The sequence below is a fragment of the Hylobates moloch genome, unplaced genomic scaffold (genome assembly GCF_009828535.3).
Source record: "Hylobates moloch isolate HMO894 unplaced genomic scaffold, HMol_V3 SCAFFOLD_11, whole genome shotgun sequence".
Lineage (NCBI taxonomy): Eukaryota > Metazoa > Chordata > Mammalia > Primates > Hylobatidae > Hylobates > Hylobates moloch.
The window spans coordinates 46,701,230-46,717,912 of NW_026652286.1; the positions used below are offsets into that span (position 1 = coordinate 46,701,230).

The window sequence follows — 16,683 nt, forward strand, 5'->3', positions numbered from 1 at the left end:
CTCCCAGCACCAGGACTGAAGTGAGACATTTGTTCCCACCACTGGGCCTTGTTACCCTCACAGGCCCCCATGTCTCCCAATGGGCCTCAGTTTTCTCACTCATAAAATGGTCATGGCCTCACATCAACCCTCCCTCCTAGGGATATGGGAAAAATCACAGGTGCCCTTGAGTGGGAAATGCTATCAGAGGCAGGAAGACCCCTAAACGGTCCTGTCTTCCATACACTGCATTCACCCTCGTAAGGGCATTTTTGTGCGTGACTGCTGCTGCTCAGCACCCTTTGAGAGCTCCCTGTGGGCAGAGGAGAGGGGTCACTGGAGTGTGGCTCCCCACTGTCTTCAGAATAAAGCTCTGACCCCTCAGCCTGGTGTCCCAAACTGGGACCTGGCTACATCTCCAGTCTCCTTTCTCTGCGCCCCCAAAACTACCCTCCACCCCTGTTCAATCTCAAACACCTGTGCTTTCCTGCTGCTTTGCCTTTGCCTAACCTGTCCCCCTACTTGGAAATATACTCTCTCCCCTCCCTCTCCCCCATTTTCAAATAGCCATATGTTGTTATTTCTCTATGACTGTGCCCCACCCTGCCCCAGTAGGGGTGCTCTTTGTCTCCTGTGAACTCCTGTACTCTCTATTCCTCTGCTAAAGCACTGACTGCCTTCTACACTGGTTAAGATCTTGGGTTTTTGATGTGAAGGCAATCTGGCTGTGACATCTGTCACCTCAATGATCACAGGGTTGATTTGGCTGGTCTGGCTGGCTAGGCGGGTGTCCCCTTTCTCCCTCACCACTCCAGTGCATCCCTCCTGAAGCTGCATGCTTAGTCAAAGAGGATGACCTTCCTGATAGAGGAGGACCACCCCTCTGTCAAGGGTATATGAGGAGCTATGCTCCCCTACTAGAACCTCCAAACAAACTCTGAAGATCTTGGGTTTTGGAGATTTATAAACCTAGTTTGTGGCCCTGACTCCAGTACTGTGTGACCTTGAAAAAGTTCCTTAACCTCTCTGAGCTTCCATTTCCTCCTTGTATTTTCAAGGAAATTTGGGGACATAAGGAAGGGAAAGTATTTGGAGCAGTGTCTGGGCAGTGCAGAGTAACAGATAAGAGTGCAGGCTCCTTCTTGAAAGGGGAAATGGGTGAAAAAAAAAAGGAGTCCAGGCTCTGAACTACAGTGCATGGGTTTGAAACCACACTCCATGCTCACTCACTGGCAGTATGATCTTGGGTAGAATTACTAAACTCTTCTTTGCCTCAGTTTCCTCAACTGTACAATTTGGATAATAATAGTGTGGCAGACAGACCCTAGTATGGCACCCATAATGTTCACACCCTGTATTATCCCCAGTTTTTAAGTGTGAGCAAGACCTGTGATTTGCTTCTGACCACTGGAACATGGCAAAGGTGAAGGGATTTTGCAGATGTAATTAAGGTTCCAAATTATTAGATTCTGAGTTACTCAAAAGGGAGATTATGCTGAGCGGGCCTGATTTAGTCAGGTAAAATTCCTTAAAAGAGGAACTGTACCCTCCCTGGAGTCAGAGACTCTGAGTTCTGATTTTGAAGAAGTAAGCTGTTGTGCTACAAGAAGGCCTATGAGAAGGCCATGTGGCAAGACTGTGGGTCACCTCTAGGAACTGAAAGTGGACCCTGGCTGACAGCCAGCAGGAATACCAGGGCTTCAATCCTGCAACTGCAAGGAGGTGAATTTTTCCAACTTAAGGGAACTTGGGAGTGGATCTTTCCCCAGTCAAGCTTCTGATGAGACCACAGCCCTAACTGATGCCTGGATTGTAGGCTGGTGAGACCCTAAAGCAGAGAACTATCTGTTCCCAGGCTTCTGACCTACAGAAGCTGTGAGACAATAAATATGCTAAATTTGTGGTAATTTGTTACTCAGCATACAAAATTAATACAGTGTCCACCTTATAGGGTTCTAATGAAGATTAAATGAGGTTACGGAGGTAAACAAAGCCTTGGCCTAGTGCCTGGCTCATGGGAGATGCTCAGTAATTGGTAGTAATTAGCTGCCAATGCTATTATGTTTAGGATGTAGCGCTTTACAAAGGTATGTTTTTAATCATCAGCTTATTAGCACGTTTAAACAAATGATAGGTTTTGCAGGCAGGAAACCTACATCTGAAACACAGCAAAATTGCTATTAGACCTTTACCTTGCTGGGCCTGTGTCTGTTAGAATGCACTAGGCTGCAAGTACAGAAAACCTGAATAACAGTGGCTGTCTTAGGTTGGGATTCTTAGAAACAGAAGTTGAGATGAGAAGATGAGATGAAAGTGATGTATTAGGAAGGGTTTCCAAGACAAACCAGTAATAGGGGAGTGGAGAAGTGGGAAGGGAAGAAGGCAAGGTAAGGGTGTGATTCAGGCCAAGTCCCACAGAGGGGAACTTGACTCAGACTTGCAGAGGAACTCCGGAGATCGTGCAATCACTCCTCAGAGTCATCCACATGAGCACAAGGGAGCTGGAGGATTGGCACTTCCATACTCATCTGTCTGAGCTAAGGGCCACCTGGGGTGGAGTGGGGATGGACATTGTCAGGCTCTTCTGGTTTTCCACGCTCACTGGCAAAGTGGGCTCAGGCAGCCTGAGGTCAGTGTTCTGACAAAGAGAAGCAGGTGCTGGCTGTTGGGAATGAAAGCTCACTGGAGCCGGTATGTATGACAATGGTAAAGGGATAACAGGCATTGTGACTGGGTCAATGGCAGCACTGCTACAGTGGCATAAACTGCAAGGACATCTGTTGTTTTCTTAACAAGAAATGTGGAGGTATGTGGTCCCCAGACTGGTTCAGTGTAGGTCATCAAGGTCATTGAGGACTCAGCTCAGGACAGCCTTCCTCAGCATCGTGGCTTTTAGCAGTCTCAGCCTCGTGGCCACAAGATGGCTGCTGCAGCACCAGGGCTCATGTCCTTAACTGATAGCTTCTGAGGCTGGAAGAAAAGGAAGGGCTGCAGCAAAAAACCTTTCACCTCACATGACTCTCCCCTACAGGAGGAAAATCTTCCCTGCTCACTCCACCAGCCCTGGGTCATGTCATCAGCGCGTGTGAAAGGGCTTTATAACCTGCGAAGCACAACAATGCTGATTTTAATTGCTATTGAAATCCATGCTTTTTCTTCCCCTTTGCACTGTGAGGGGCTGTGTGTGACTCACTGTGGCTTCTGTTGATTCTACCCTCTAAATAGCTTTCAATCCCACCCACTTCTCTCCCTCTCTGTTGCCACGCCCTCATCCAGACTGCCACCATCTCTGTCACTGGTAGCTGCAATAACTTATTAATACTAACTGATTGCCCTGCTTCCATTCTTGACTCCTTCCAAGTCTTTCTCCCACAGAAGCCTCAGGGATCTTTGTAAAACACAAATCTGTCTGAGTCACTCCCCTGCTGGAAATCATTCCAGGCTCAAAAACAGGGGAGATATTCAAAATAACTACTGGTTTGGAATAGGCCCTGGACAATCAGGATAGGCCCCGGTGTTGCCAGCCCTGCCAGCCCATCCTTCCTGAATATCAGCCCTGTTCTGGCGGCCCTGGGGAAATTGACCTCTGCTGCCTCTCCAGGCTTCTCTCTAAAGCCCGTGCCCCTCACCCCCACTTCCTGCACCACCCACCTCCACTGCCTGATACTACTCTCTTGCCAGGCTGAACTTTTTGCTGCTTCCCAGATGTTTAACATACAGTAGGTGCTCAATCAATGGTTGTTGAGCTCTGGAATGATCACTGCTACCATTGTTACTCCCATTACCACTGCCACCACCACCATTACTGCCTCCACCACCACCAGTACCACCCCTCCCATTTGCAGGACCCAGGCAAGAATGCAAATGGAGACTACATATCATAATATGTAATAGAGCATATGTGATATGACATGGAGTCTCCATTTGTATCCTTGCCTGTCACCACTTTTGCCTGTTGTCAGGCCTCTGACCTCCCTGTTTCCTAGGACTGAAACACGACTTCACCACTTTCCCTGAATAATTCCTTAAGGTCTCTATTTGGATGTCTCCTCATCCAAGAAGCTTCCTCTGACACCCCTCTCCCCGCCCCCTGGCCATGGGTTCTCACAGCCCCCCCGTGCCTTCTTCTGTGTTTGTCACTCTGTTGTCATTGTTTATGTCTCTCTTTCCCTCTCTAGACTGGAGACTTTTGAGGACGCAGTTGGACACAGAGGACAATTACATCCCCTGTGCTGGTAGTAGCAGGTAGCCATGGTGGTAAAGGAGGGCAGGACCACCTTTAAGCCCAGGAAAGAGGGACCGCCACCCCGGGCCATGCCCTCTGGAGGGCCCCAGTCTGACCCACTTTCAGCTGCACACCTAGCCACAGCCCAAGGGGTCCATGGGATTGAGGGTATGTGCACCCCACCTCCCCTCTAGACCACACTGGGGACCTAGGATCCTGGAATTCTCTGCCCAAGCAGCCCTGAGTCTGCTTCTTGGACTGCACAGTCCTCTTCCCTAGGTCTGTTCTCTACACCTGAGGGATAATTTGCTGGGGCTCTGGAAGAAATTTGGAAAAGTTCCATTTGCTTTTGCTGCATAATGAATTACCGGAGAATTTGGCAGCTTAAACAACTTTTTTTCTTTTCTTTTCTTTTCTTTTTTGAGACAGGATCTTGTTCTGTTGTCCAGGCTGGAGTGCAGTGGCGCGATCATAGCTCACTGCAGCCTTGACCTCCTGGGCTCAAGCGATCCTCCGACCTCAGCTTCCTGAATAGCTGGGACTACAGACGTGTGCCACCATGCCCAGGTAATTTGTTATTTTTTACAGAGACAGGGTCTCGCTATGTTGCCCAGGCTAGTCTTAAACTCCTGGACTCAAATGATCCTCCCGCCTCAGCTTCCCAAAGTGCTGGGTTTACAGGTGTGAGCCACCATGCCCAGCAACAACTGTTTTCTAATCCTCATGAATTCTGTGGGTCAGCACCTTGGGGATGGCATGGTGGGAATGGTTTGTCTCTGTTCCACAATGTCTGGGGTCTCAGCTGGGGAGACCCTAAGCTGGGGGCTGGATTCCACTGGAGGGGTCTTTATGTTCATATCTGCTTATTGTTTCCGATAGTTGGCCCAGAGCTCAGCTGGGGCTGTTGAGTGGAGCATATATGTGTGTCACCTATGTCGTCTTGGCTTCCTCACAGCATGGTGGCCTCATAGTGGCTGGACTTTGTACAAGTGGCTCAGGGCTCCAAAAGCAATTATCTCTGTAAGCAAAGCAGTAGCTGCATTGCCTTTTCTGACCTAGCCTTGGAAATCACCCCTTATAATTTCTGTTTCATTCTGTTGGTACAAATGAGTCACAGCCTACTCAGATTTAAGGGGTGGGGACATAGGCCACACATGGGCTACCTCTCAATGGGAGGAGTATAAAAGCATTTGTGGACATGTTTTAAAACCACCATGGACATGCAGATTGGAGTGTCCATATGTGTGTGTACGGGACCCCTCACAGTAGAGGATGGAGGTGAAATGAGGAGAGAGGTAGGCCAACAGCTGGAAGCCAGGGGTCAAGGGTTGTTGGCTCTCCCTGGGTTTACGTATTCCAGCCAAGAATTCAGAGAAGTCAGAAAATTTTAAATTTGAATTTGGCCTTCCAGGACATTAAGAAGTTATATTTGTCAAGGTAGGAACACGAAACATATTCATGTAACAGTTTAGTTAGTTTGATTTATAACTTTTAAATATTTAGGATGTGATAGGTAGTCTTCACGTGCATTCTTGCCTGCGCCCTGCAAGTGTAAGGCGTGGTACCGGTGGTAGAGGTGGCAGTAACGGCGGTGGTGGTGGTGGTAATAGCAGTGACAATGGTAGTGGTGATCATTCAAGGGTTGAACAACCATTTATTGAGTACCTACTATATGTCAGCAGTCAACCACATCTTACCACTGTTGCCTTTACCATCATTGTCATTCTTCCTTCCTTCAATTAGCATATATTGAATGCCTCTTGTGGGCTAGGAACCACGCTAGGGGCTGGAAGTGCAGAGATGATAACATGTGGTCTCTGGTTCCAGACACTAACTGTCCCGTGGGAGAAACAGATCACTGCAGTACAAAAGTATGAGTTCCACTACTGAGGAGCAGACAATGCTGGGGCAGCCAAGGACTAGGGAGGGCTTTTCTAGAAGATCTTGAAAGATAAAATGGAATGGTACAGGCATAAAATAGGGAAAGGCATTCCAGAAAGAGGAAACAACTTGTAAAAGGCATGGAAGAGAGGACACAGTTGCAAGAAAGTTGTAGCAGTGGCGGCCTGGGAACAGGGATCCCTTTGGTGACCACTCCCTGTGTTTGCCACCCACTCCTTTATTTGGGGGCACTGCTCTTCCTCTACTCCAATCATGTGATGCTAGTACCTCATCCCTGACCACCCGAGACTGGCTGTATGTCACCCAATATGGACCAGTCAGAGTTCCTCCCCAAAGTATTTCTATTGGAATGGGAAGGGAAGGTCCTTTGTACCTGATCTGGTTGGGAGCTCTTACAATGTTCAACAGTGTGTAGTGTGTTGTCTTCTTGAAAGAGTTGGTTGGAAAGAAGGTGTGACTATTCAGGGTCAAGAGTTGAGAATGGAGAGGGAATGTTCTGATGGCGTCAGAGTCCATGATTCAGGTCTTTCTGGAGCCCAGATCCAACTTGGTCAGATGGTGCAGCAGGACCCTTGGGTATTGCTGGGAGATAAACCCAAGGGTTGGACTGAAAAGGCAGCAGGAGTCAGATCATGAAGGGGTGAGCGGGGGGAGATTTGGTGTCATCCTGAGGACAAAGGAAAGTCATTTAGGGAGGGGCTTAATAAGGGAGAGGCATGGTCAGATTTATGTTTTTGAAAGATCATTCTGATAGGCAAGACTTACTGGGAAGGGGCAGGGGTGGGAGAGGAGAGGCTGGTGACAGGGGAGCTGGTGAGAAGGCTGATCTTAGCCTTGGCCCAGTTGTCACTGGGCAGGAGAGGCCCGAGCTTTGGAGTGAGACCCTGTGAGTACCAATCACAGCCCCACCTCCCAGTTGCTGTTTGACTTTGGGCAAGCATGTGAGCTCTGATCTGTGCTGGAGGAAGCTCTGATCTGTGCTGGAGGAAGATAAAGGTGGGATTGGTGAGAGAAATCAAATTTCATGTGGTCATTAAATCAGTCTTGAGCTGGGTACCAGAGGTCCAGGTTCTAATTCTAGAAAGTCTGAGAAAACACCCTATACATAGAAACCCATGCCAACCCACCCCCTTTCCAACCTCAGCCAGCTTCCTACAGTGGTTCCTGCTCATTTCCATGAACTGACTCTGATGGAGGAGGTGGCAGGCAGGGGATGTCTTCCAGGGACCAGGGTGAGGGGAAGCAGGGTGGCTGAGCCAGCCCTAGAGAGAGATACCATTGTGTCCAGTGGGGCCCCAGGCCATTCGTCACCCCCAGGCGAGCCCTAAACCACAGGCCACGTCCTGTTTCTCAGAAATACTGCCATTTCCCAGAGCCCAGCATTCATGGGGGGACGAAGGGAGGTGACGTGACAGCTGCCAGAGGAGGAGGAAACATCCCTAGGAAACCTGGAGGCCAGGCCTGGCATTGTGAAGGATGATCACATTTCAGGGCCAGAAAGCTACCTGGGAAGGTTGAGTAGAATGGGAGCTCTGAGCCCAGGTCTGTGATGCCTGCCCCTGCCCAGGACCCGGCCCCCTCCTGTGCTCTGGGACCCATAAGGATACAGAATCCTATCACATAAAGGTGGAGAGTGGAAAGGTAGATGACAGAGACTGGGAAGGGTGCGGGGAGCGCGAGGATGAAGAGCACTGGGCTGAAGGTACAGACATGTAGTAAGACAGAAGGATTCCGTTCAGTGATTGATAGCACGGTAAGGTGACTGTACTTAACAAAAATGTATTCAGGTGATGGACACCATAAATACCTTGACTTGATCACTGCACATTATACACATGCAGCAAAATTTCTCATGTACCCCATAAAGTTGCACAAAAAAATTTTAAAAATAAAATTAAGACTTTAGGATATAGAATCATAGACCCCAGTTGGAATCCAACTGTCCATTTGTTATTGTGACCTTGGTGAGTGACCTTCTCTCCCTGGAGCCTTAGTTCCCTTGTCTGATGTGGTTAACAAGCCCCACCTCACTGGGCTGTACTAGGGATCAGATGAGACAATGGATTTGAATGTGCTTTGTTAACCAGTGGCCAGGAAGGATATCACTACCTCAGTGGGAGCTCTGGCCATGCCCAGCCTGGCCACCAGTGGGACAGTGGATCCCGTGGGACTCCCTGCTGGAGCCTTGGGGAGCCCCATGAGGGGGCAGGGCTGGTCAGCCCTGGGAGCCCCCCACTCACCTCTCCCTCATCACACTCATGGGGAGATGAGTAGTGTTATGCAGCAGCTTAGAGGCCAAGGAAGAATGGATTTTAACCCATCCCTAAATCTTGCCTTCCTCCATCCTCACTCCTGTTTCTCCTGATTCTCCCTCTCTTGGGGCATCTCCTCATCACCGAGACTTCCTCCCAGCCAAAAAGCTGTCTTCTTCAAGCTCATGTGCACAGCCAGCCACGGCCCTGCCTCTCTTCTTCTTTATTGCCAGCTTTCTTAAAATGCTTGTCTGTTTCCTCACTTCCCAGAAACCATCTCAGCACCTAAAACCCAGCTCCCACCTCTCAGCTCTCCTGACTATGCTCCCTGCTGTGGCCATTGGAGCCTCCTTGTCTCCACGAAGGTCTCTTTGCCGGCCTCACTCCTGGCCCTCTCAGCACCCTGCTCCCCCACCTGTTCCCTGTCCGCCATGCTGACCCTTTGCTGATGCTCTGGGGTCCGTCCTGCTCCCACTCTGTTTACTCCACCATCTCTCCCAGGCCAGTGTCGCCCCCTCTCCCAGCTTTAGTTACCACCTACAGGTCAACAGCTCCCAACTCCCCACCTCTAGCCCAGCTTTCTCTCCAGACCTATTAAACCCAGAGGGCTGTGGATACCTCCTGAGCCTCAGCGTGTGCTCAGCTGAAACTTCTGGCTTCTTCTCCCAGAAGGTGTCACCAAGTGAGACACCAGGTACACACTTGCTCCTTGCTCTCCCTCAATCCTGAGTCTAGCCAGTCATCCGCTCTGCCTTGCCCATGACCTCTCTCCTACCCAGGCCAGAGTCATCCTCACATGGATCCCATAGCAGCCACCTCCTACCTGGCCTCAGCCTCACTCTGCCAGGCCATTCTTCACCTGGCCGGTAGAACCAGTGTTCTCAATCACAAATCTGACCAAAGTATTGAAACTCTCCTGGGGCTACCTGCTAGCCTTCAGGATGCAGTCAGAGCTCTTCAGCTAGCTGTGCAGCCTCACCTCCCTTTGCTCGTTGCCTCAAATTATCATCCAGTGACAGTGAGCTATTTGCGGTTCTGCTGGAACTTGCTACTTTTCACCTTCTACCAAGTTTTCTCTTCCTGCGCCATCACCCGCCCTCCTCTCTCTCTCCCCTATTTTTGCTACCTCCTGCTCACCTTCTGAGCCTGCTTGAGTGTCCTCAGTCTGGGTTGGGGCTGTGCCCCCTTGGTCCCTGCCCTTAGCACTCACAACACTGAGGGGCTCAGATGCCGCTCCCTCCTCTATCTCCTCCTCCAGACTTGAGGCTCTAAAAGCACAGGAAGGGCAATTAGCTCCCTGCACTGTGTTGGTGCTCGAGCATAAAGCCCACCCGAGAGCACGCCGAAGCTGTTTTATGAATGAATCCGTGAAAGAGAAGACAACATGGCAGAGCTGCCTGAAGACTCACATGGCGAGCCGTGTTTACACACACAGAAAGGTCTGGACCAAAGTCAGGAGAGGGCAATGTGCTGAATGTGTCCCCCTGGTGGAAAAGCGAACCTCATAGGCATCCCATAAGCCCATCAGAGAAAGCAGGAAGGCAATTTGGCCTGCGGCATGAGGAAACGTGTACAGCGAAGTCCACTCCTGTCCGGAGACCCTGGAACTGCCTCTGATGACAGAGCCCTACCTCCAAACACCATTTTCCAGGAAAGGAGCCGCCGTACAGGGCACAGATGTATCAGGGAAAGTATCACTGAAGACATCTGAGATAGGCTGAAGGATGACCAGAGTTTATCCTGTGAATGGTTAAGCTTTCAGATTCCTGCACTTTAAATGAGGCAAGCTCAGAACCCATCCCCGGGGCTCCAAGTGAACCCTCTGTGTGAGCAAGCCAGGCCAAAATTGTGAGTCGTCTTGAGGAGGGACAGGTAGAGGCTATGAGGGGAGAAGGTGAATGTCTTCTGACTGAGGGGATGTTGGGAAGTTCCAGCCTCAAACCCCAGACTTTCAAATCCAGACCCCTGGGAGCTGGCAGAGGAGTCAGGGGAGGGAGACACTCATCCCTGCTCAATAAGGGTGGCATCAGACTTCCCAAACCTTAGTAGCCGTAGGTTCACGATTAGGGCTGTGGAGGCTGGGCTTAGTGGCTCGTGCCTGTAATCTCACCACTTTGGGAGGCTGAGGCAGGAGGATTGCTTGAGCCCACTAGTTCTAGACCAGCCTGGGCAACATAGCAAGACCCCATCTCTTAAAAAAAAAAAAAGGCCAAGGCTGTGGAGACAATGGCCAGAGCCCTCTGAGTGGCTGCACAAGTCCAGTCAATAGACTACTGTCCACCATTTCTCTGGAGCTTTGATCAGGCATGGGTGGGGAGGGAATGGAGGAGCTGTGGTTGTGAGAGGGTTGAGACTAGCTGTCCTGAGGAGAGAACCCTGCCTGGGGCCAGGAGGCCTGAGTTCTAGCCCTGGCTTGAGCACACCACTGTGAGGCTTTGGGGAAGATATGTGGTGGTCCTGAGCCCATCTCTTTCTCTAAAATGTGCATAGTGCCTACACCTTTCACCTTAAGTGAAATCATTGGCATGAAAACATCTTTGAAATTATAAGGATTTGTACATGTGGGCAGGATAAATTATTGATGGTGTCTTTATTTTATTATTATTATTATTATTATTGGAGATGGAGTCTTACTCTGTCACCCAGGCTGGAGTGCAGTGGCATAATCTTGGCTCACTGCAACCTCTGCCTCCTGGGTTCAAGCAATCCTCATGCCTCAACTTCCCGAGTAGCTAGAATTACAGGTATGTACCATCATGCCTCGCTAATTTTTTGTATTTTTAGTAGAAATGGGGTTTCACTATGTTGGCCAGGCTGGTCTCGAACTCCTGGCCTCAGATGATCCATCCGCCTCGGCCTCCCAAAGTGCTGGGATTGTAGGCATGAGCCACCATGCCTGGCCCTAATGGTGTCTTTAATTGTAACTGTCGGGCCTTCTCAGAGCATGGTGCCAGGTTGGCAATCTGACCGCCCAGTCTTGGAAATCCTCTGAGGTGAGGCTATCTGGGCTTGTGACACTGGCCACACTGTGGAACTTGGGAAGGAGTGCTAGCCTGGAGCAAGAGATCTGGCTTCTAACTCCAGATCTGCTACTAAGCAGCTCTGCGGCTTCGGGCAAATGACTGCCTGCTGCTCCTCCCTAACTGGGTTTCCTCATTGTAGGGTGTGAAGATAGTGGTGAGGATCCCAGGAATACTTGCTGGGAAAGTGCTTTAAGGCTCCATTAATGCCCTCCCCTGGCTAATTAGAGTCATTCCTCTTTCTGAGGCTCAGTGTCAAAGAGCTGTGGGAGGGGGGCTGCCCGGAAAAGCAGGAGGTGCTGCAGTGGGGGGCCTGGGTGAGGAGGCTGGGGGAGCTAGCCTTGGCTCTGGTGACAACTCACTGTGAGGACCGGGACCATTCTCTATCCCTTCTGGATCTCGGTTTCCACCCCTGTAAAATGGGGATAACTTTGTGGAGTCACTGAGAGAGCATGTGGGAGACTGGATATGAACCTAGAAGGCAGGGCTGAGGGTAATGCAACTTCTTATTTATTAATATATAATAACAACAATTATACAGCTCATATCTGCAACTGTTTAGGTCTTTGTTATAATGTCTTGGTCACTTTGTCTGGACTGGCTGTGACCTTCAGCTCCGGGGTCTGGGCTAGGAAGACGTTCCAGTGACCTGCATGGAGGAGGGCAGAAGAGAGAAGAGGCGCGTGTGTCTGCACGTGCACAACAGAGGCAGCGGCTGGGGGTTGGAAAAGCCTTGGGCCAGGAGGAACTGCAAGGGCCAGGGTTTGGAGCCCACAGGGAGCCTGGAGGCGAGTGTGCCATCACACTGGGCGTGATGGGGCACATGATCCAGCTTTCAAACAACCTTGGGGGACAGAGCTGGTTTCCTGACACCTGTTCGTAATACTCCCCTCTGTGACCTCCCCTCTCCGACCCGAAGCCCCACCTGGGTCCATCTTCCTAAAAGTAAGGTATAGAAGGAAAGTGGAAACGTTCCAGTAGAGAGGGAGTGGGCAGCACACAGGTTTGGGGGCTCAGACCTCCCCTTGCCACAGCCCTTTCTCCCTCCACCCCCAAGACCAAATCTAGCCAGCTCTGCTTCACCTTCCCGCTCTGGAGTTAGGAAATCTCTGGCGCAGACACCCACTGGATTCCTGTGCTGGGAACTGACGTCTGTGGCTGACAGCCCCTCCTCCCGGCACCAGCAGCCTGGGAACTCCCCGAGAGGCTCTGGCCTGTGTCCTTGCCTTCTTCCCCCCGGCCCCATTCCTCAACCCAAGCTCCTACCTTCGTGGGGGCCAGCGAGCAGCCGGAAGTGCTGTGCCTCTTTCTGGAAGTCTTGCTTCCTGACTTTCTTGATCTGAGTCAAGTGGAAGATTCCTGAGGGCAGAGACAAGGATGTGAGCAGGAAAGGCAAAAACTTACAGTCAGTGAAAAGTGAAACAGGGTGACTTAGCACAGAATGGACCCAGTCACTCCCTCCCCCACCCCATTCTGATCTGACACAAAATCCTGCTGATGACATTTCCTCAATATTTTGAATCCATTCTCCTATCTTTTTTTTGTGTGTGTATTTTTAGTAGAGACTGGGTTTTAGCATGTTAGCCATGCTGGTCTCGAACTCCTGACCTCAAATGATCCACCCGCCCTGGCCTCCCAAAGCACAAGCTGGGATTACAGGCGTGAGCCACTGCACCTGGCCACTACTTCTACTATTGGCACCAAATGAACTCCTACCTGTGCTCCAAGCCTTAGCTGGGAAGTCTTCCCTAATCCACCGGAGGCAATTCCTCCTTGGGGCACCCACAGCACCTGGCTTCCATCTGTGACTGTGCCTGTTTCTAATGTGCTCTCATTGTGTCTACTCCTGCTTCCTCTACCAGACTGGGGACTCCCAGAGGGCTCTCCTCTCTGGGTCCCTTGAGCCTGGCCCACATTTAGCATGTAGAATGAATGAATCCCTGGACAGATGGATGGATGGATGGATGGATGGATGGATGGATGGATGGATGGATGAATGGATGAACAAGTACACACACACACACACACACACACACACACACACACACACACACCCCACACATACCCAGTCTAGGCCAGGCCCCGAGGGGGAATGAGGTATTAGCTGGATCCCTTGATGTTTGCGTCTCATGGGGTGCTGGACACTGGCACCACACGTGGCTCTGAGGCCCTGAGCACATGGGCTGTGAGGCTGCACCAGCTGTTACCCACCAAGGTCTCTGGCCAGAAAGAACAGATGCAACCAGCAAGGCCTCTGCTAGGCCAGTACTGCCTTTAAGAAGACCAAGAACTGGCCCTGCTTATGGGAATCAGCGTGGGATTCCCGCCAAGGGGAACAGAAAACCCTGATCCTGGGACTGAGTTCCAGGAATCAGGAAATGTCCAGCACTGTCCATGGACCCCCCAGCCCAGATGCCAAGGACTAGGATATGGAAGAAACTCCAAAGGCCCAGGGATTATATCATAGCGGCAGGCAACAAGCATGAGATGAGATGGGGATGGGTCCTTCGGCACAGGCCTGCCTGCATGCTCCCAAGTTACAGAAAAATTGAAGAGAAGGTGGCAGGGATGAGGGTGGGTTCCCACGCTGTGGTCTGTAAAGCATTAAAGCATAATTGAAAGGACTGGGTCTCTGGCCTGGAATCAAGAGCTAGCCTGAGGGTCATGGTTGTGCCTCTTGCCCTTTGAAGGGCTGTGGCAGGTCTGAGGGCAGGTAGGCTCTGTGGATCCTCAATGCAGAGCTGGCACCAATGGGCAAGTCCAGGGACACAGGATAGGCTCAGCTCAGTGTGAAGTCAGATGCCCTTAGGGCTGAGCAATTCACAGTGTTGGAAGTGTGTCACCTATCTGGAGTGGGAGTGGGGGTACGTACAGTCAGGCGCCAGATACCATCAAGCCATCAGGAGGCTGCAGGGGGCCTTCCTTCCTAGGCAGGGCTTAGAATCGAGACCCCGACATCCTTTTTACTGTGAAACTTTAGAATCGAAAAGGCCCTTAACCCTAAGCCAACTATCTGGTTAGATTCCTGTGTCTGGGGCTGGCCCCTCGTGGTGTGGCCTCACCTAGCATCTGCCTGCTCACTTCGTTTCCGTTCCTTGGACTGGGGAAACAGTGAGTGGTTCCCACTGACAATCAACCCTGGGGAGTGTTTGTTTTAACTCCCACGGTCTGGGACAGGGAGGGAACAGGGAGGCTGATGGGGCATTTAGGCAACCCACAGGGTGAGGAGATGGGGTGCGGTTTGCTAGTGACAGGATGGCAGGGCCTGGCATTGTGAAGTTGTTTTTCCTTTTCTTCTGGGCCTGGTGACAATGAGATTGGCCATGAGCTATGCCCCCACTGTGCCATCCTGGCACACCTTGGCCATCCTCCCTAAAAGCACAAGGTCACCTCTGTGGAGGTGGCACTGGGGACAGTCAGAGCTGGATTTGAATCTTTGCTTTACTGCTTAAACTGTGTGACTTTGAGTAAGTCATTTGACCTCTCCGACTCAGTTTTCTTACCTGCAAAATGGGGGCATTAATACGTGCCCCTTAGGTTTCTTAAGAGGATTAAATGAGATACATTATACATAGTGCCTGCTACACACCAATCACAGAGCACAGGGCATTTGGGCATGAGCTCTGGAGCCAGCGTTTGAGGCTCTCGCTGTCATCCTGGCTGCAGTGTACCCTTCTTGCCTCTTTATTTATTTACTTACTTATTTTAATTTTTAGTGACATTGTCTGTCCATTGGCTCTTTACATCATTGAGGCCCATCCTTCACGAAGCCTTCCCTGACCAGTTCAGCTCCCAATAAGCTCCACTGCACCCAGGTCACTAAGCCTCCTAAGGACAGAGGCTGGGGCCTATTATGTTCCATGTCCCGGCACTTAGTTGGGGGCAGCGGAGGGAGAGAGGCCCAGAGTAAACGTGGCCAAAACCTGCCCAGGGACTGATGGAATCTTTTTATTATTATTATTATTATTTGAGATGGAGTCTCACTCTGTCACCCAGGCTGGAGTGCAGTGGCACAATCTTAGCTCACCGCAACCTCCTGGGCTCAAGTGATTCTCTTTCCTCAGCCTCCTGAGTAGCCGGGATTACAGGCGCCTACCACCACGCCTGGCTAATTTTTGTATTTTTAGTAAAGATGGGTTTCACCATGTTGGCCAGGCTGGTCTCAAACTCCTGGGCTCAAGCGATCCACCCACCTTGGCCTCCCAAAGTGCTGGGATTACAGGTGTGAGCCACCAGGCCCAGCTGGGACTGATGGAATCTTAAGGCTCAAAAAATTTTAAGGGTTACTGAATCTAACTCCCCAGCTGCAGACGGAATCCCCACCAGCCCCTGCTTGCATGCTTCTCGTAAGTGGAGCTTGCTCCCTCCCTTCCACTGGCAGAAGCCTCCAACTGTGAGAAAGTTCTTCTTCTCTTGGAGCTGAAAGCTGCCTCTCTGCATTTCTCACCAACCTGATGTGGTGGAATGAGAAGACTGACATTTTTAGTGCCTGGTGTACGTCAGGGGCTGCACCAATGTCATGTCATTTAATCCTCCAAAAACCCTCTTCCCCACTTTACAGAAGAGAAAACTGAGGCCCAGAGAGATCATGTGACTGCCCAAGGCCACACAGCTAAGATATAGCAGAGTCTGGATTCAAACTGGCAGAGTTGGGATTCGAACCCAAAGCCCCTGCTTGTTGTTTGACCCTTGCGGTCACTCAGAACACGGCTGCTCCCTCTGCCTGGGACAGCCCTTCAGAGCCACGAAGCCAGCAGTCCTGTCCCCCTGAGTCTTCTCTTCTCCAGGATGAACAGCTCCACTTTCTTCGTCCATTCCTCCTACGACAGGGGGCAGAGTAGAGCAGGGAAAGAGCCGCATCTGACGCCACAAGACATGGGCTCTAGCTCCCGTCCTCCACTTACTGGCTGTGTGGCCTTGGGCCAGGTACTTCACCTCTCTGAGCCTCAGTTTCCTCATCTGTAAAATGGGGATAATAATATCTAACTCTCAGGATCGTTGAGGATCAAATGAGATAGTGAATGTGAAAGCACTTTGTAAACTCCAAAGTGCTACACACATTGGTTATTATTATCATTGTCATTTTTCTTATCATCATTCCCTCTTCCACCCCCACCCCGCCAGCCAAAACCATCAGTAGAGGAAAGGAACTTTAGAGCTAATTCACACTTAAAAGACTTTAATTTGGATCATGGCTTAACAGTTCACTCTACCCAGAGGACTTATGTTTTACAAGAAAGGCCACGAAACTGAACTTTCAGCAATTTCCTTATCAATGAAAACCTGCTGGGTGTGGTGGCTCACG

At 50.7% G+C, this 16,683-nt stretch overlaps 1 protein-coding gene across 7 annotated transcripts in view; it reads right to left on the bottom strand.

Moving 5' to 3' along the window:
• Positions 1-11,866: 11,866 nt before the first annotated feature.
• CHRDL2 (chordin like 2) overlaps positions 11,867-16,683 on the bottom strand; it is a 51,564-nt gene continuing 46,747 nt past the window's right edge. For 3 of the 7 annotated variants that reach the window (XM_058446974.1, XM_058446975.1, XM_058446976.1), the window contains exons 10-12: positions 16,283-16,337; positions 12,645-12,737; positions 11,876-12,027 (exon numbers count right to left, since the gene is read on the bottom strand). In XM_058446974.1, coding sequence (XP_058302957.1) covers positions 11,937-12,027; positions 12,645-12,737; positions 16,283-16,337 — 239 coding nt within the window. In that variant the 3' untranslated portion in view covers positions 11,876-11,936. Of the gene's footprint in view, positions 12,028-12,644; positions 12,738-16,282; positions 16,338-16,683 lie in introns of all 7 variants that reach the window. The other 4 variants (XM_058446971.1, XM_032168091.1, XM_032168092.1 and 1 more) reach the window with 3 other exon arrangements.